Source organism: Aotus nancymaae, unplaced genomic scaffold (genome assembly GCF_030222135.1).
Source record: "Aotus nancymaae isolate 86718 unplaced genomic scaffold, 86718_ANA_hifiasm-v0.15.2.pri h1tg000006l, whole genome shotgun sequence".
In the NCBI taxonomy this organism is placed as follows: domain Eukaryota; kingdom Metazoa; phylum Chordata; class Mammalia; order Primates; family Aotidae; genus Aotus; species Aotus nancymaae.
Window position 1 is genome coordinate 81,668,322 of NW_026988417.1, and position 19,700 is coordinate 81,688,021.

The 19,700-nt window shown below is 36.5% G+C and overlaps 1 protein-coding gene across 6 annotated transcripts in view; it reads right to left on the bottom strand.

The window, feature by feature from the left end:
* Nucleotides 1-19,700, bottom strand: part of FAM13A (family with sequence similarity 13 member A) — a 385,882-nt gene that overhangs the window by 106,123 nt on the left and 260,059 nt on the right. For all 6 annotated transcript variants that reach the window (XM_012437742.3, XM_012437744.3, XM_064369163.1 and 3 more), the window contains one exon: nt 14,104-14,267. In XM_012437742.3, coding sequence (XP_012293165.2) covers nt 14,104-14,267 — 164 coding nt within the window. The remainder of the gene's footprint in view (nt 1-14,103; nt 14,268-19,700) is intronic.

Genomic DNA, 19,700 nt, shown 5'->3' on the forward strand with positions numbered 1-19,700 from the left:
TCAAATTATGGTCCAGGTATTCTTAAAGGGTCTTGAGACTCTCTTGGGAGGAGCTGCATGGTAAAAATCATCAGAGTAATACTAAGACGTCATCTACTTTTTTCACTCTGATTAATTTATGAATGTATAGTCAAGCTTTCCAAAATATGGCAACAGATTTAACACAGAAGCACATAGGAGAATCCAGTTGTCTTCTATTAATATTAAGCCAGTTGTTAGAGCTTGGCAAAAACATAAAACAATGAGATCTTCTCACTTTATTTTTTTCATTTAAAAAGTGTAGTTATATTTCATAAATGAGCCAGGTGGGGTGGCTCATGCCTGTAATCTTAGCACTTAGGGAGGCTGAGATGGGTGGTGGATCACCTGAGGTCAGGAGTTTGAGACTAGCGTGACCAACATGGTGAAACCCTGTCTCTACTAAAAATACAATTAGCTGGGTGTGGTGGTGGGTGCCTGTAATCCCAGCTATTCGGGAGGCTAAAGCAGGAAAATCACTTAAACCTGAGAGGTGGAGGTTGCAGAGAGCTGAGATAGCACCATTGTACTCCAGCCTGGGTAACAGAGCAAGACTCCATCTCAAAAAAACAAACAAATAAAAAAACCAAAACAAACAAAAAGCATTTATGTTAAAATGATGATTTTTAAATAGTGATAATTCATATTAAAACTCTTTATTTTTCAGTTGTATCTATAGGTCAATAGATATAGACCACATACATTAAATTTCTTTGTGTCCTCAGTAACGTTTAAGAATACAGTTGGCCCTTTGTATCGGTGGGTTCCACATCTATAGATTCAACCAACCTAAGATCAATAATATTTGGGAAAAAAGTGCGTCAGTATTTACTGAACATGCACAGACTTTCTTTTCTTGCCATTATTCCCTAAACAAGACAACTCTTTAAATAGCATTTACATAGTATTAGGTATTATAAGTAATCTAGAGATGATTTAAAGTATATGAGAAAATGTGCATAGTTTATATGCAAATACAACATCATTTATATCAGGGACTTAAGTATCCATGAATTTTGGTATCCGAGGGAGGTCCTGAAACTAATCCCCCACAGATATACCTAAGCAGAACAATATACCAAAAGGTCTTGAAAAATAAATTTGTAATAGTTTATTTTATGACTCCATATTATTTAGCATTGAATATGGCAAGAGAGTGCTAAAATAAAAATGTGATGAACAAAAATCTTGAAGCTCTATCTTTCAGCACACTGAGAATGATATCTGAAGAATAATTTCCCAGGATAATTAATGAGTATAAAAGAAAATACACATTTTTAGCTGCTTGATAAATGGTGACAAGTTTCACTCCAGGACTTGCCCTTCTACCTGCAGTTAATAAGTGTTTATTTTTGCAGTTAATAAGTGTTTATTTTCTTCTATGCTCATAAACATTGGGAGATGCAGTTCTAAATTTCTCTGATTATTAGTGAGATTATACTTCTACTGTTGTGAATTTCCTGTTCACAGCATTTTTTCATTTTTCTCCTGCTTGTGTTTTTAAAATTGTTTTACATGTATTCTCTCCATATAAACAATATTAAATATTCTCTCTATATAATGCAGATACTTTTATCATCATGTTAATTTTGTTCCTGGGCTTTTGTTTTATTTTTGACATTTAGAATTCTAAAAATGTTACACTGTGAAACCTCGCTTTCTTTTTTTTTTTAACTCTACACTTTTGTAACATATATATTCATATTGTATTTCAATACTTTTGCTATTTTATGTTTATGTTTAAATATGTAATCCACCTGGTATGGGTTCTAGATCTAACAGAAATTATTTATAAAATAGTTTATTATTCCAAATTTATAAAAATAAAAGCCAAACCTTATTTTTTAAAATAAAGCACACATCTATTTATTCATTCAACAAGTACTCTTTAAGGCAACAGAGGGTACAGAGGAGTAAATGAAGTTCCTGCCCTTATGGAGCTTATGATCTCATGGAAGAGACAGTCAATAGACAAGGCAAAATACATAAATTAGGAGTGTAAATTAGGAATTCTATTGCATGTAGATTGGATGTGAGATGATCGTTAAATATTGAAGTGGATTTGTCAGATAGTTAACTGGCAATGGCATATAAAATGTACAGTTTTGGTTGGGCACAGTGGCTCACAACTGTAATCCTAGTACTTTGGGAGGCTGAGGTGGGAGGATCACTTGAGGCCAGGAGTTTGAGACCAGCCTGGTCGACATAGTGAGACCTCGTCCCTAAACAAAACAAAAAAGAAAAGCGCAGTCTCACAGAGCCCATACTCAGAAGGGCCTCATGCTTTTCTGTCAACATCTTAACATGGTTAATAATTGTTGAATCCACCCCCCCAACATTGCTCTGAGGGAAGGATCAGGAGAACAAATTAAGTAGCTGGTCTTGCCAACTGTATATAACAATCTGGAATATAATGAAGAGGCTAGAGTTAGAAGTATAATTTTGGAGGCTTATGAGTAAAGATAGTGTTTAAAATCATAGAACTGAATGAAAACACCCAGGAATGAGTATAGGTTGAGAGGATGTCAGAGGACTGAGACTTGGGTTTCTCTAAATTTGACAAGTCTGGAAAAGAAGAAAGCTTATACAAAAGAGACTAAGAAAAGATATCCAGTAAGGCCAGAGGAAAATCAGGAGACTGATGTTATATTAAGCAAAATGAAGAAAGTGCTTCAAAAAGGAGTGATCAGTTGGATCAAACAATGTTGAGAGATAGAGTAAGATGAGAACAGTAGACTGACCTTTGGATTTGCCATGACAGAGGTTGTTGTTCTTAATAAGAAGACATTAAGTGGTGCGTGGGTTGAAGAATGAGAGGAAAGGATATAAAGACAGAAGTACATATAATCCTTTATCAGACATTTGCTCCAATGGAGAAGAGGGATATGGTTTCTAGAGAGGGATTACAAAAATGTTGAGAGCTACTTACTGCACATTTCTTTGCTGATGGGACTAGTCTAGAAAAATGGGAAAACTGACACTATAAAGGAGGGAGGTGATTATTGGAACACAGCCCTTGAGTGAGGGAGAGGGAATGAGATTCAGAGGACACATACGAGAATACATACACATAACCCTAGAGACGTGCAAGTTCAGCTCATCCACTGTAATGGGAGAGAAGGCAGAGTACAAGGATGCAGATGTGAATATGTTGGTAGATTTGGGAGGTAGGAGGATAAGAACAATCTTTCCTGATTGCTGCTGTGAAATAAGATAAAAACCTCTAAACTGTGCTGTTATATTTTGTAGGTCTAAACCATGCTCACATCTCTACTGAACTGAAAGTTAATGTTCTCAGAAAATGAAGGTGGGAGGAAGAAGAGTGAGAATTCTAAATTAGCTTTTTGAAAAATTAGGTTCAGATTTTTGACAAGAGGGCCAAAACAACAATTCCACGGGAAAATAATATTCTTTTCAGCAAATGGTGCTGGGAAAAATGGATATACGCACGCAGAAGAATGAAGCTAGATCCATACCTCACACCATAAGTAAAAACTAACTCAAAATGGATCAAAGAACTAAATGTAAGAACTAAAACTATAAAACTCTTAGGAAAAAAAAACATAGATATAAATCCTCATGATCTTGGATTAGGCAACAGTTTTATTAGATGTGACATCAAATTTAAAAACTAGAAAAATAATAGATTAATTGGACTTCATCAAAATTTTAAATTTTGTATTTCAAAAGACCCTATCAAAAAATTGAAAAGACAACCTATAGATTATGAGAAAACACTTGCATATCATATAGCTGATAAGAGTCTTATATCCAGAATAAAAAATGAACAGAGAATTTGAAAAGACATTTATCTAAAGAAGATATATAATTGGCCATTAAACACATGAAAAGATGTTCAACATTATTATTCATTAGGGCAATGCAAATCAAAACACAATGAGACATCATTTCACATCCAGTAGGATGGCTATAATAAAAGACCAGACAATAGCAAGTGCTGGTGAAGATGTAGTGAAACTGGAACCATCAAACATTGTTGAAAGGAATGCAAAATTAAGCAGCTGCTTTGTCATTCCTTAAAAAGTTAAACATAGATTTAACATATGACTCAGCAATTCCACCCCAGGCTTATACCAAAGAGAACTGAAAACATATGGCCATACGAAGGTTTCTACAGAAATGTTCATGCTATTATTACTCATAATAGCCAAAAAGTAGGTCCAACCCAAACGTTCATCAAACAAAGAATGGCTAAGCAAAATGTGGTTCATACAATGAAACATTATTCAGACATAAAAAGGAGTGAAGTACTGATACATGCTACAACATGGATGAACCTTCAAAACATAAGCTAAGTGAAAGAGAGACACAAAAGAACACATATTATGTGATTCTATTTATATAAAATGTGCAAGAGTTAGAGGGAACTTCATAGGTAAGAAGAAATTTAAAGTGACTATTGACAAAGTGGGAGAAGGGCACTCAGATAAAAGGGAAAATGTTAGCAGAGATATGGAAGTGTGAAACTACTACATTTGAAATAATGTGGTTGTGATGTAGCTCAGATATAGGATGAAGACCCATAGAAGTGTAAACCAGGAAGGCAGGCTTAGCCAGATTTTTAAAGACCTTTGAAGACCTTGAACTTTATTGAACAAGTCCTCTTTGGATTTACATCACTTCTATTGCGCTGCTTTTAAACCTCTTTCTATTACATATTATTGCTAATCATGTATTTGTTTGTCTCAATTAATGTTCTGGTAGACACCCAACAATCCACAGCATGCCTTAGTTCTGTCTGGCCCTTCTGGGCCCAGTGTATACATGCAGTACATGGGCTGTGTCCAATAACAATTTGTTAACTTTCATTACTGAAATAAATCCAGCTGAGACCACAAGAGTCCAGCTATACTCTGATGATCTATATGCTACCAGAACGATCTGAAGATATGACAATAAATTTCTTTACCACGACTTATCTACCATTTCATTAACTACTCATACTATAAACAAAATTAGAAAAAAAAATTTAATTCAAGTTTGGATTCCAGGAAAATGTCAAAATTCAAGTCGTCATAGTAATTGTACTGAAGGGAAGATTTTGGTAAATGAGTAGAGAACAATTTGTTCTTTAATAATCAAACTACTGAGGGAAATATCAGAGACTTTCATTTGAAAAACAGACTGAAGTTAAAGCCTAGAAAATATTTTTAATAGATATGTTGCTTATATGAAATAGTTTATCTAAGACCTTGGGATATTTTTCATGGGAGCTAGTGGTAGTCAAGAATAAATTACAAAATGGTCTGCTGCATGCAAAGATACAGTTAGATATTTCTTGTACTCCAGTTTGAAAGGTTGGGACCCTTTTCGAGTCTGCCTTTCAAAACATCTTTCTTATGAAAGACAGAGAGTGGAAACATCTCAGGAAATGGCAGCTCTGCAGGGGAATTGCGTGCTGAAGCTCACGCTGTGCTTTTCACAAAGCAGCCTGAGATGCTCCCTCATTCATATGGGTGCCACTGCAGCCGCCCCTGCAGTCGGCTATGATATTTGGTGATTTTTCAAATTATGTTGTACATGATATGATTATAAATCTTGTATCTAAGAATCCTTGTTTCATTTCAGCTTCAGTAGTCAATTAAAAAACTCTGAAACTTGGCTCCAAGTAGCAGCGAGTGAAAGGCTGTAAGGGAACAAACACATGTTCAGGAAGTAACTGGAGTGCCCTTTATGAAGTACAAACACAGGATAGTTATGACTGCTTTTCTGGCTGGCTGGACTTCAGAAATGAAGTCAGTCATATTTCATTGCAGATTAGATACCTTGAAGGGCAATGGTTACAGTTAAGGTTGTCAAACGTTGATTTATTATTAATCCTGCTGAAACTTTGATTCTCACGAAATACACTGTTGTAATACATTACTAAATTATACAGTGTTCTTTGACAAGTGTCACAAGGCACACACTTTCTGCCACAAGCACAGAGAGCTGCACAGAAATATTATGAGCCTTGTAAAACAATGGATTTCTCCCAGATAGATGTGTAGCACGTTTACTGACAGACATACAACAAGATGGACAGAGACTGTGCGGGGACAACGAGAGTGCATGGCTGTCCTGACTTCTGTAGTATCTTGAAGGGTGTGCAATGCAGGGTTCCCTTGGGTCAGTACTTTCCAAGCATCACAAGAGAGAAAACTGACACATTAAAAAATTCAATTATTTTAGAGTCAGACTTCAATCTCTAACCTAGGTCTAGCTCAGCTAGATGAAGAAAGGCCAGTGCTCTCATCTGACAGTGGAATTCAAATTCAAATTGGGCACATATAACAATATCACAATAACGACTAGGGTAGCAGCAACTGAGTACATGCCCCCTCGGTACTGGCATGAACACAAAGGAAACCTAAGACACGGTCTCTCTACTTCAGAAACTAACTCATCATCAGGTTGGAATGAACATATAAAAACATACTTTTTATGTGGGAAAGGAACTCAAGGTAGAAATCAGGTAGGAAATAATCGTGAAATAATCAGAAGACCTATATTTAATCTCAGCCTGAAACTATAATAACTATATGGTTCTGTGTAATTCATCCAACTCAACAAATATTTGTGAAATGAATAACCTTTTCAGAATCATGGGTTCTTCATGCAAGGTCATTTTGCAGATCTGAGATTACTGTTACAGGGCTGATTGACAAAAGTGTGATGTAGCCAAAAAATGTTATGTATAGGGTTATTATAATTTTTAAAGCAAATATAAAGACAAAATATGATACATGATCAGATCTTGAAGAGATTATCTGAAACCAAGATACTCCTGGAAAGTGTGGGTTCTCTGCTGGCTTTAGGTATGAAAGAAAGACAAGCACAGAGGTGGAGAAAAGACACCTGGAGAGACAGGTAGAGGGCAGAGCAAGGGGTCCCCTGTAGGTTAGGCACAAGTAAGCTACTATATAGATCTGAGCAGGAGCGGAGTCTGTTTAAACTCTGGTGTCTGTGGAGATGGTAAGGGGTGAGGAAGCTGTGGGGCCAAATAAAGATACTGAGCAGTGAGGTTGTCAAAGGGCATTCTGGAATTGGCTGGCTATGCCTGGATGATAGGGGTAAAGAGGAGGGGAAGGGTTTAGGTTATCTGAGGGACTGGGAAGACATGTCTGCTAGTTAGAGTGACATGAGCGAGACTCAGCAGAGAATTCTGAATGGGAAATACAGAACCAGAAGCCACCACATAAGAGTTAAGAGTTGAAGACAGAGGCAATGGAATAATTTGTGTGATGGACGTGAATCCAGTAATGTTAGTGGAATGGATAAAATGTAATCATTTTCTAACCACAAGGTGATGGAGACCTACATTACGGTTGAGATCATGAGGAAAAAAATGAGACAAGCGATGTTGGAGACACTGAAAAAAAAATACTGACAAGGATTGGTGACTGATAACAGAAAAGACTTTGAGTTTGGTGGTTGGGAGAACGAAATACAGAGCAAAGTTGAGAGAGAAAAATGAGAATGAGTTCTGTTTGGACGTAGTGAGTTTAAGGTACATCCTGAAGTGTAGATCGTCTGGCAGCACTGGAGACTTAGGACTGAGCTCAGGCCCGAGATACTGATTTCTGACTTTTGCCTTCTGTGGCACTAGATTAGCCATGGAAGAAACAACAGAGAAACAGAGAGCAGACAGCCTAGGAAGGAGACTTTGAGGACACTGCATTTTGGACAGAAGGGCGAAGAAGGAAGGAACATCACAGCAAGAGGAAGCAATACAGGAAATAGGAGAATTTTCAAGAATCTGTGAAGTACCACAATACATTTACTATAATGAAAAAATGTTTTTTAAACAAATTGAAAAAATGTGTGAGATGCATTTCTGGGTAAATACATAGAAATAAGCCCAGAAGAACACATAACCAAAACCTGTAATAGCAGTTACCCCTGGGGGAGAAGGGAGTGAATTAGAATTGTGAAGCCAGAGAATTAAAGGGAACTTTAGTCATAAGTGCCGTATTAAGTTTTTGAAGAAGAATGTATTTCCTAGATAACGAAAAAGTATTAGGAAAAGGAATAAATAGATAAGAAAGTACTTTTAGAACAGAACAACTCTCACCTGAAACACACTCTTCCATGGCAAGATTTATTTTTAATATACATTGAAAAGTAATTTATCATGATTCCCCCACTTATCTATCAAATTAAGAACACATCTGTAAGAAAAGCAAAGACATTTTCTTTAACTCTATATTCTTCATATTATTGTAGATAAATATTTGGCATAGTGGTAGCTATTTCTTTATAGAAAATAAAAGCATTTAATATTAATCTCTTTATGAGACCCCCGAGTACAAAACTTTCATTAATTGTTAACTTATCTATGGTACCTTGAAAGGCTATGAACTTCTGTTGACACTCGAACCTAATGACAATTTTCCTGGAGTCACAGAGGTTGCCTTAATCCTCGTAGCAAGCTGGTTAACATTTCTGGTTACAAACAATGGAACTATGATTTTTTAAATGAAACTTCTGAGATGTTGCAGCTTTTTTTTTTCTGTTTTAACGTCTGCCTGAAATACTGAATACTTCAATAACTTTTGATTACGGTACAGTAAGCTACAATTTGGAATCCTGCCAGGATGAGAAAACAAAGAGCTTATCCCCCCTTCTTCTCCCTCCTTAGGAATTATTTTTCATGAGAACCTGATCTTTATTCCGCCACCATGCTCTGATGTAGTCAAAGAAAAGTATGAAGGGCAAAAATCTCTTAAAATGTAACAAACACTAACTCTCTCTGCAGATAGCATTAACTGAATAACAATGGCTGTATTCTAGCATTTTGAAACAAAGTGACATTCTTGTTAAAGAAGAAAACCTAGGCAATACCATTCAGGACACAGGTATAGACAAGGCCTTCATGACTAAAACACCAAAAGCAATGGCAACAAAAGCCAAAGTGGACCAATGGGGTCTAATTAAACATAAGAGCTTCTGCACAGCCAAAGAAAGTATCAATAGAGTGAACCGGCAACCAACAGAATGGGAAAAAATTTTTGCAATCTACCTATCTGACAAAGGGCTAATACCCAGAATCTACAAGGAACTTAAACAGATTTACAAGAAAAAAAAACCCATCAATAAGTGGGCAAAGGATATGAACAGGCGCTTTTCAAAAGAAGACGTTTATGCAGCCAACAAACATATGTAAAAAAGCTCATCATCACTGGTCATTAGAGAAATGCAAATCAAAGCCGCATTGAGATACCACCTAACACCAGTTAGAATGGCGATCATTAAAAAATCAGGAGACAATAGATGCTGGAGAGGATGTGGAGAAATAGGAACACTTTTATACTGTTGGTAGAGTGTAAATGAGTTCAACCATTGTGGAAGGCAGTGTGGCAATTCCTCAAAGATCTAGAAATAGAAATACCATATGACCCAACAATCCCATTACTGGGTATATACCCAAAGGATTATAAATCATTCTATTATAAAGACACATGGACATGTATATTTATTGCGGCATTGTTCACAATAGCAAAGACTTGGAACCAGCCTAAATGTCCATCAATGATAGACTGGAGAAAGAAAATATGGCACATATACACCATGAAATATTATGCAGCCATAAAAAAGGATGAGTTTGTGTCCTTTGCAGGGACATGGATGAAACTGGAAACCATCATTCTCAGCAAACTGACACAAGAACAGAAAACCAAACACCACATATTCTCACTCATAAGTGAGTGTTGAACAATGAGAAGACACAGACACAGGGAGGGGAACATCATACACTGGGGCCTGAGGGGTGGGAGACTAGGGGAGGGACAGCAGGGGTTGGGGGGCTTGGGGAGGGATAGCATTAGGAGAAATACCTAATGTAGATGATGGGCCGATGGATGCAGCAAACCACTGCCATGGCACGTGTATACCTACGTAATAAAACTGCACAATCTGCACATGTACCCCAGAACTTAAAGTATGATAAATAAATTAAAAAAAAAATAAAGTACATCCCTCCTCACTTCAACTTTTTTTTATATTTGTATTTGTTTAAACAGTATCATTGAGGTATATTTTACATAACATAAAACCTACCTATTTCTACAATTCAGTGACTTTTAGTAACTTTATCAAGTGATATTACCATTTAAGACTGGGACAAATAATAAATTGTTAAGTAGAAGATTTGGAGAAAGATTTTGTGGGCTCTGTGTATTTTGTATACATGCATATTTATTTTTTAATTTAAAATACATGAACTAGCCAGTAAGTTGTTCTGGTAAGTAACTGCAAATGAAAATAGCTTCATAATTTCATTTTTGAAATAAAAATATGATTAAGTTATGTTACACATTAAAATAATTTGGTTACTTCAAAGATATAGAAAGAATTTGAAATTTAGTTTTAATTAAATTTATTTTAATTATCTCAAATTATCTTTTGATAATTTGTGTCACAAGGAGTTAAGTCAAATTAAAAAGTAAACATCTCTTCACAGATACAGTAGATCTATGGATAGAGGCAGGAAGATCTACTGTATCTTGAAAAAGTTTCTGTGTGATGGAGGTGCCAGGTTAAACATGAATGATGTTGCTGTATCTAGACCTTTAAGGCTGTCTGGCTGTACTTTTAGAAACTAGAAAGTTGGGCCGGACATGGTGGCTCATGCCTGTAATCCCAGCATTTTGGGACGCCGAGGCAGGTGGATTGTTTGAGCTCAGGAAGTCGAGGGTGAAGTGAGCTGAGATTGTACCAGTGTACTCTAGCTTGGGCAATAGAGTGAAAGCCTGTCTCTACAAACAAACAAACAAACTAGAAAATATATAAGAAATTTATAAATACAGCTATGGATTTGTTTTAACTGGGGATAATATATGCCCACCAGAAGAACAAATAGTTGCTACAGCAATGGTTAGCTGTGCCTTCTCTCCATAATCTCACTTCTTGATTTTGATCTCAGAAGTACTGATTCCTACTCAAAAAGGAGGCTCTTTTCTTGTTAACTTCAGAAGCGAAAAACTTATTTTCATTTTCTGATTGGATGAATAGAAATGACATAAACAATAAATATTTAAATTTTTTTTCTCTATTTTACTTAAGGCATGCTTGACATCATTCTTTACAAGGTAATTTGGTAAAATAACATTGACACTAGCTCTTGTCACCTAGCCACTTGACTCAGGTTTTTAAACTAGAGAAGAAAACTTTAAAGAGGACTAGCATTTTGTTTCTGTGCCCCTTATTCTTTTTTTAGTTGTTCCTCATTGGCCAAGGCTAATTCTTCCACTGCTTATGACCTTCCCTCTCTGCTATGCAGAAGGTGTACTGCCCGGCACAGTTTGTTCACAGAGGTTATATTGCGAAAAGTGTCCTTGGGGTTGTACAACACCCAAGCTGCCTTACACAAGATACGACCACCTAGTCTCCAGATTCCCTCCTGGGGGTCCTTGTTCTACTACCTCCTAGCTTGCAACATCAGCTTCTCCTCTCCACTGGTTCTGCCCCTCTACCTACATTTGATTCATTAAAATATTTAAATACCCCAGATGTAACACAATAAACATTGAAAAACTCCAACTCTTTCTGGACCAAGCCCTCCTGTGAGCAGTAGTCTATTCTCTCCCACATCTTCAAGGGATGAAGACTTGTCCACATCTGCTCGTTCTCAGTAACTGACATGACTTCGTGAAGGCTCTTATCTGCACTGAATTGCTCCAACAGCCTGCTTGCTGGTGTCCCAGCACTCCTTACTATTTCCATTCATCTTCCTTGTTTCTTTCCTTTCCACGGTTGTCATCGGGTCTTTGATAAGACACAAATCTATTTATATCATTTTTCTACTTATATTCTTAGAATTATTCCCTATCATTTTCAAGAAAAAAATTCAAATATGGGATATAGTTTTTCATAATGTGACCTATTTAGCTTTGTTTCTTAATTCACCTTGACCTTCCCCTGTAGTCTACATTCTACACTGCGGATGTCCTGAATCCACTGCTACACTTGCAGTTCTCCCCCAAATTGTCCTCACTCCCCTGAATGTTCTCACACTTGTTGCTTTTTCTTCCAGGGGCACCCTTATCTCGATCTCCCTGCCTGATAAACTGTATGTGTTTTATACTGTATTTGAATTGTATTTTATGTTTCTATGTATTTTGAATTGTATTTTATGTTTCTCAAGAGAAGCACCTGAATCTTATTTATGATTTCAGTGTCTAGTACATAATAGGCATGTAGTAAATGTGTCTTTAAGGCTAATTATTGACTTTTATTCATTCATCTTCTATCTCCCCAAGTGGGAGATTTATGTCTTTCCAGTAACTGCCACATAACTAGATCTTAATAAAGATTAACATCTGTTGAAGGAACCAACACTTCAATTGTCTCCAAATTCTACCTCTTCCAATCCATCCTGCACACTGATGGAAAGTTACTTTTCCTAATATACTAAGTCCCCATGGTACCTATCACCTCCCTACCCAGCTCACACTTTCATTAGCTTCTTATTACCTCTTGGATAAAATACAGGTTCTCCTATTTCTGTTCTTTTGCATTTGCTATAATCTCTGCTGGGAATGCTCTTTCCTTGATTTTTACAGACTTTCTCCTCCTCCTTATGTCTCAGAACAAGCTTTCCCTGACTACTCAAACTAAAATGATCTTTGCGTCAGTCTATTATATTAAATTGTTGCAATTTCTTAATACTTTTCATTTATTAGAGCTGAAATTATCTTCTTCACAGTCTGTTTTTCTATCATGTCTCTCTATTGCTCTCCTCATTAGAATGTACGATTTCTTAACACAGGGACCTGATTGGTTTTGTTCATTCCTCTGCATCTTCAGTTCTAAAGCAGTACCTGGAACCAGAGGTTAACCACCCAAACATTTGTTCAACAAATGAAAGAATGAAAAACTACTTGAACCAGGCATTCAAGGTCCTCAATGACATGGCCTCACTCCACCATTCCAGCCTTATCTCCAACTAATTCCAGTTTGCAATTTCCAAAATGCCTGTTATACCTCCTAAATAAGCATATCTACAATACTCTAGTCTTCTTTCTCTTCCTACTAAATTATCTTCATCATTTAAATTATCTTCATCAGATCCAGCTCAAATGCCATGTCTTCTATAAGGCAATACAAAGTGGCAAGCTCCTTGATAAATTATTTCTGTTTAATGTCTTCTTTCAATTTCCTGGAGGATTTTTATTTTAAAAACAGGTTATAAGGTCTACAATACTATTAAAATGAAAAATTGTATAATTTCTAGAATTATAGAAATTCTAGTAGTAAATAAGATTCAAGCTAGTAGTAAATAAGATTCAAGCCCAAATTTACCTATTTTAAGAAAATTGTGGCCAGGTGCGGTGGCTCACGACTGTAATCCCAGCACTTTGGGAGGCCGAAGTAGGTGGATCATTTGAGGTCAGGAGTTCCACACCAGCTTGACCAACATGGGAAAGCCCTGTCTCTACTAAAAATACAAAAAAATTAGCCAGGTGTGGTGGCACATGCCTGTAGTCTCAGCTACTTGGGAAGGTGAGGCAAGAGAATTGCTTGAACCCAGGAGGTGGAGGTTGCAGTGAACTGAGATTGTGCCATTGCACTCTAGCGTGGGTGACAGAGCAAGACTCTCTTTCAAAAAAAAAAAAAGAAAGAAAGAAAGAAAAGAAAATTGCAGGCCTTTTTCTTCAAGTGTACCAGAGAAGTCTGCTTTCAGTTATAATGTGCAACATAACAGTTAAAAAGCAACATTCAAAATTGGTTTGTGAGAGCTGGTTCTAGTGACAGCTTTGATCTCTGAATTGCAGATAATATCTTCCATTGAACACACTATGAAAAAGCATCCAAAAATAACAATTCAACGCTAACTATGAGCCTGACATAACTTCTGTTGATTAAATCACTTGTTTCAATCCAGAAAACAAAACAACTAGAATGCTTCTGTGATAAGAACTATTAGTCAGAAGATTCCTAAAACACAGAGTGAATTTTAAATATTTTTACTGATCTAAGTCCTGTTAACTCCAGTGGTAGATCAATGCAGAAACACCTATATATGTGGGCCTAAACATCAGAGCAGATAATGCAACATGGACTGTGTAAAGAAAACATGCCAACCTGGATGCCAACTTGGCACTATGAGCATCCTCTGTTGAATTCATGTCTTCCAAGCAGGATTTTCTACGACTTAGCCACAGGCTGAGCTGAGGAATGCCATCAGATAGCTCTGGTTGCAGTACTCTGTGGGCCTGAATAGATCCCTCACTCCTGGACTTTGGGATCTACAAGAAAAAAGAGGGGTTGGGGAGAGCAAGATAAATGTTAAAGTCTTTCAAATTAAGTTTTTGAAAAAAGACAATTTATTCCAACTTCGCAATAATCCAATTTATAATACCCCGGAAAAATATCAAGCTAAAAATGAAATTTAAAATACATATAAAAATTATATAGCAAAGGGCACAGGGAAGGGGAGATACAAATATTTCCAAGGAGAACATTCAAATCTTCTATACCCCATGCCCTACTCAGACAATTTCTATTCTGAGTGAAATCTGCCCCAGGCCTACCCCTCCTTAGAATAATCATTCTATGTAGTGAGAAATGGTGGGAGTATGTCAGACTGGCAACTTTGGTTGAAGGAAATAAAAAATAGTTGGAAAGAGGCAGGAAGAAAAAGAGCTAAGAACCACTAGAATAAAGGATGCCAATGAACCACTAGAATACAGGTTGCCAATGTCTGAAAGGTATTCAGAAATATTTACTACCAATAAGCAAAACATGAATCTGCTGATTTGCAGGGCAAAGTAAGATCTGATAAATTTTTGTTTAAGGTAAAGAATAGGAAAAATACAAAATTTTAGTTTTCTTTTATCTCTGAATGCATGGGCGACACATGTCCCCAATGAATCCTGGAGTACTGACTTCTCAGACCATATCTAAAGTTATGCTCCCTGTAGCCCTCAAAATACCCTCATGTTCTCTTATTTTAGATCAGAATAAATATGAATACAATCAATATTCTTTTCCTTTAAAATGTAAAAAACATTATGCCAGAATTCCTTTAAAATGTAAAAAACATTATGCCAGAAAAATGTGAAACCTCAGATCAATTGTATTTGGTGTACTCGAAGCCTTTTCTTGTCTCTAGGATTTTTCCCATGCTTGTCCTTACATCTGGAATGTCATGTGCTCAACACTGGCCCACTCAACTGCCTAAATCCAAACCAATCCTAACTTCCTTTGAGGCTGAGATAACTCTAGCGGACTTCAGGTCTCCCTCTCACCCAGGCTGGAGTAGTGCAGTGGCATGATCTTGGCTCACTGCAGCCTCCACCTCCTGGGTTCAAGTGATTCTCCTTCCTCAACCTCCTGAGTGGGTGGGATTACAGGCATGCACCACCAAGCCTGGTGGTGTATTTTTTTTTTTTTTTTGTATTTTTAGTAGAGATGGGGTTTCACCATGTTGGCCTGGCTGGTCTCTAACTCCTGACCTCAAGTCATCTGCCCACCTTGGCCTCCCAAAGTGCTGAGACTACAGGCTTGACCCATAGCACCTGGCCTTAACTTCAGGTCTTAATGACTTTTCCCAACTCTGAATTTCCAAAACACCCTACCACATAGTCTACCCTCGATTACACATTGCCTGATACCTTAATCTGAGTTTTCGCATGTTTCTAGGTCATATGGTCTCAGTGGGTTCTCAGTAGATAGAGATTATAGTCTCCTCCTATTATTATTTATCCCTTTCTCTCTCATTATTATTATTATTAACACTTTTACCATAAAGTCTAGCAAAGTTTTGAGTCCATTAAGAAATATTTATTGTGAAACAATTCACTTGTCAACCACAAGGTATTCTTAAGACATTAACTATCCTGGAGGTTAGTAAAACAGATAATTTTTAAGAGTAATGCGTGATTATGAATACAAATATTGAAGAAATTCATGCCTCTATGAAGATTACATAAAAAATTATGTATATATACAATTATGACTCATCAATTAAAATAGCATTAATTTACAAAAAAAAAAAAAACACATGCAAACAAAATATATGAGCATAATTTGTCAAAAAGGTAAACTTAGGATAGAGCAAAGTGAACACTCAGTAAAACCTAGTTTTTAATATTATTGTCATTTAAAATTTGCCCAAATCTGATGACTGCCAATTAATTTTTCATGACATTTCTTTGTAGGGCATTCTTAAGCGAGGATAAAATCAGGAAAGCAAGGACAAATTTTTTTTTTAATTTTAAACTTACAAAAACACTTCTGTAGTCCGTATTTGCCAAGATTATCTTTTTATTGACAAAAACTATATATATTCATCCTATACAACATGTTGTTCTGAAATATGCATGCACTATGGAACAGCTAAACAAATAACACATGCATTACCTCACATACTTTTTTGTGGTGAGAAAACTTAAAATCTACTCTCTCAGCAATTTTCCAGAATACAAAGAATACTTCGTAAAAAAATATTAATAGCAAGAACATGAAGGTATAAATATATGCTATTACATATTTCATTAAGGAGCTCTTTTTGCATGTGATTATTTTTCATAAGAGTAGACATGAAAAATCAATAAAAACACTGAAAATGCAGTAAGATTTCAAACTAGCCAAAAATCTCACATTTAGACTTAGTTCCTTGCCCATGTTAAAGCAAGCACAAGGATAGTTGTTTGGAAACATTTCATAGTGTTAAAATAAGGAGACTGTTATGATTAATATTGTGTCAACTTTATTGAAGGACACAAAGTATTGTTCCTGGGTGTGTCTGTTAGGGTGTTGCCAAAGGAGATTAACATTTGAGTCAGTGGACTGGGAGAAGCAGACCCACCCTCAGTCTGGGTGGGCACCATCCAAGCTGCCAGGGCGGCTAGGATAAAAGCAGGCAAAGGAATGTGGAAGGACTAGACTGGCTGAGTTTTCTGGCCTCCATCTTTCTCCCATGCTGGGTGCTTCCTGACCTCAAACATCAGACTCCAAGTTCTTAGCTTTTGGAGTTTTAGAATTACACCAGTGGTTTGCCAGGGGGCTCTTGGGCCTTTGGCCACAGAATGAAGGCTGCACTGTCAGCGTCCCTACCTTTGAGGTTTTGGGACTTGGACTGGCTTCATTGCTCCTCAGCTTGCAGACAGTCTATTGTGGGATCACCTTGTGATCATTTGAGTCAATTCTCCTAACAAACTCCTCTTCATATACACATCTACCCTATTAGTGCTGTCCCTTTTGTGAACCCTAAAACAGGGACGTTTTAGGTTCAGTGATAATTTTGAGGCTCTAAATTCCATTTAGCCATTTATGTAAAGGTGAAATATTCTAGGGTAAAAAAGGTAATATGCAGCTTATTCCATTCTGTCAGGTTACATTCAAATAGCCTTTATAATGAAAATCACCTAGAACTCAGATACCAGAAACGACATCAGCTATATTTTGTCTAAGTGTATTTTTGTGATGATCTAAGTTCTAAAAAAAAAACCCATAAACATGACTGTCATTAACCATGAACTTTAAAATATAAACTCATTACTTATATATTAAAGTAATACAAATATCTGAGCTTGTGTATAGAATGCAAAAATACCACATGCAATTGATGAGAAAATGGAATTTTTAGGAAAACAGTAGCTCTGTAACTCAGACTTTTAGAACTATAAAAGATACATGCACATTTTGAAGGCAATGAAAGTTTTCAAAGATGACTAATGCTATCTTCTTGAAGATGTACCTTGGAGACTACATTTTCACTACAGAAATAACTATAGGAAAAATGAAAATAATATGATATAATTTTAAAACCTGCTGTTTCACTGACGGTAATTAACATTAGTTCGAATGTATTGACTTTGAGGAAAAGGAAAAGATCATTTTCTTCCCCTCAGGTGGAAGTGGGCTTCTCAGAAACACATGATGTGAGCAAAAACAAATTTATACTACTCTTGGCCTTTAAAGGTAGGTAGAGAGGAAAGTTTTATTTTGATGCTTTGGGTATCCATTTCAGATCCTATATATTTTAGTATTGGTGTACACTAACTTGGAAGTAGTACTCACAGTTCCTTTCCATCACTGAATTATCTGAAAAGGAATATGGTACCAGTTAGCCAAGGCCAAGGATACAGGTGGGCATGCTATTACAGTCATTACAATGTGGTGTTTAAAGCAGTGGTTCTTCTCATGCACAGCTGATTTTGTCTGGACACATTTTTGGTTGTCATGATGGGGATGAGGGTGTATGCTAGTGGAATCTAGTGGGCCCAGACCAGGCATGTAACTAATCCTTCCATGCACAGGACAGCCTGCCACACACACACAAAGAGCTATCTGGTTCAACATGTCAGTAGTCCTAAAGCTGAAAAGCCCTGTTTTAGAGGGAACAGTAGGAAGAAATCTGTATTAAGGCAACATCTCTCTTTACACACTTTTCTTTTGTTTCTGTCTTCTCTTTATGCCACTGGTACTTTAAGACATAATAAACCAACACCAGCTGTAAGTTTTGGACAAGTGGGCTGAGGAGGCCATTTAGACCCACCTTGTCTTGGCAAGAGTTGCTAGTGGCTCCATGAGGCCAGGCAAGTTCTAATGGGCAGGGACTCCAAATCATGCCAACAGCTTTACTGTAACAAATGGAGTGAATGTGCTGGAGAGACCCGCCTGCAGCCTCTCTCATAACACGTGGCTGAAGTAAGAAAATGGCCACGGATTGGGGATACAGACTGGGGAGGCCAGTTTTCTCTTTCCACTGTAGTTATAATTGATATCCACTAGCTCACGCCACACTTTGTTTCTTTCTTTTAGTCATTTCATTTATTTGGTCATTTAGGTACTTTTGTACTTGAAGGTAAAAACTATAAAATACCCCAGACCACCTATGATAAATACTTTGCTCATAAGAATTCTGCCATTGGCTATTTGAGTTAAAGATCTAGGTGTATGTTGTGTGATTTATGTGTACAACTAAAACACAAACAATTCCAGGAATCTCAAAAAAAGCACATTCCATGCATGTATTTGCAGGTGTGCAGTAGCTCTAATTGTGGCATTTTTAAAGGAACTTTAGTGTTTAAGATGCCATGAGAATAAAAACAAAGTAATATTCTTTGAGACAGTAAAATTAGAAAACATTCTCTTAAATCCTGGTGCTGCTGCTGTTATAGTTAATAATTACTGAGCGCTTATTCTGGTTCCAAGAGGTTTACATAAACCAGCCCATTTAATTCTCACAATCACCCAAGGAGTCAGGAGCTGTTATTATTATCATTTAAAAAATGAGGAAACTGAGGTACAAAAAATTTGATTTGTTCCAATGAGTAGGTGGCAGAGTTAATATCAGAATCCAGATAGGCCTCAGTCCCTGTCTTAACCACTAGTCTATATACTTGGTTACATGTTAAATGTTGGAATTGGAAGAATAAATGGCATTTTAAATGAAAGTCATATTACCTACCACAATGCAATCATTTTTAAAAATCTTTTTTGGGTATTAGAAGTTAAAATTTTCTTTTTTTTAATTTATTTTTCTGGCACCTGCTGAAGCATTCTACAATTATAGCCTTAGGAAAAAAAATTGAATTTGAGGACAAAAATAGATGGAAGATATATTCATCATATTTTTATTTATAATAGAATGAAAATGTAATCATTCTAAATAATTACTATGACAGGCAAATTATGGTATATCCACATGTAAAGTATTATTCAGCCATTCA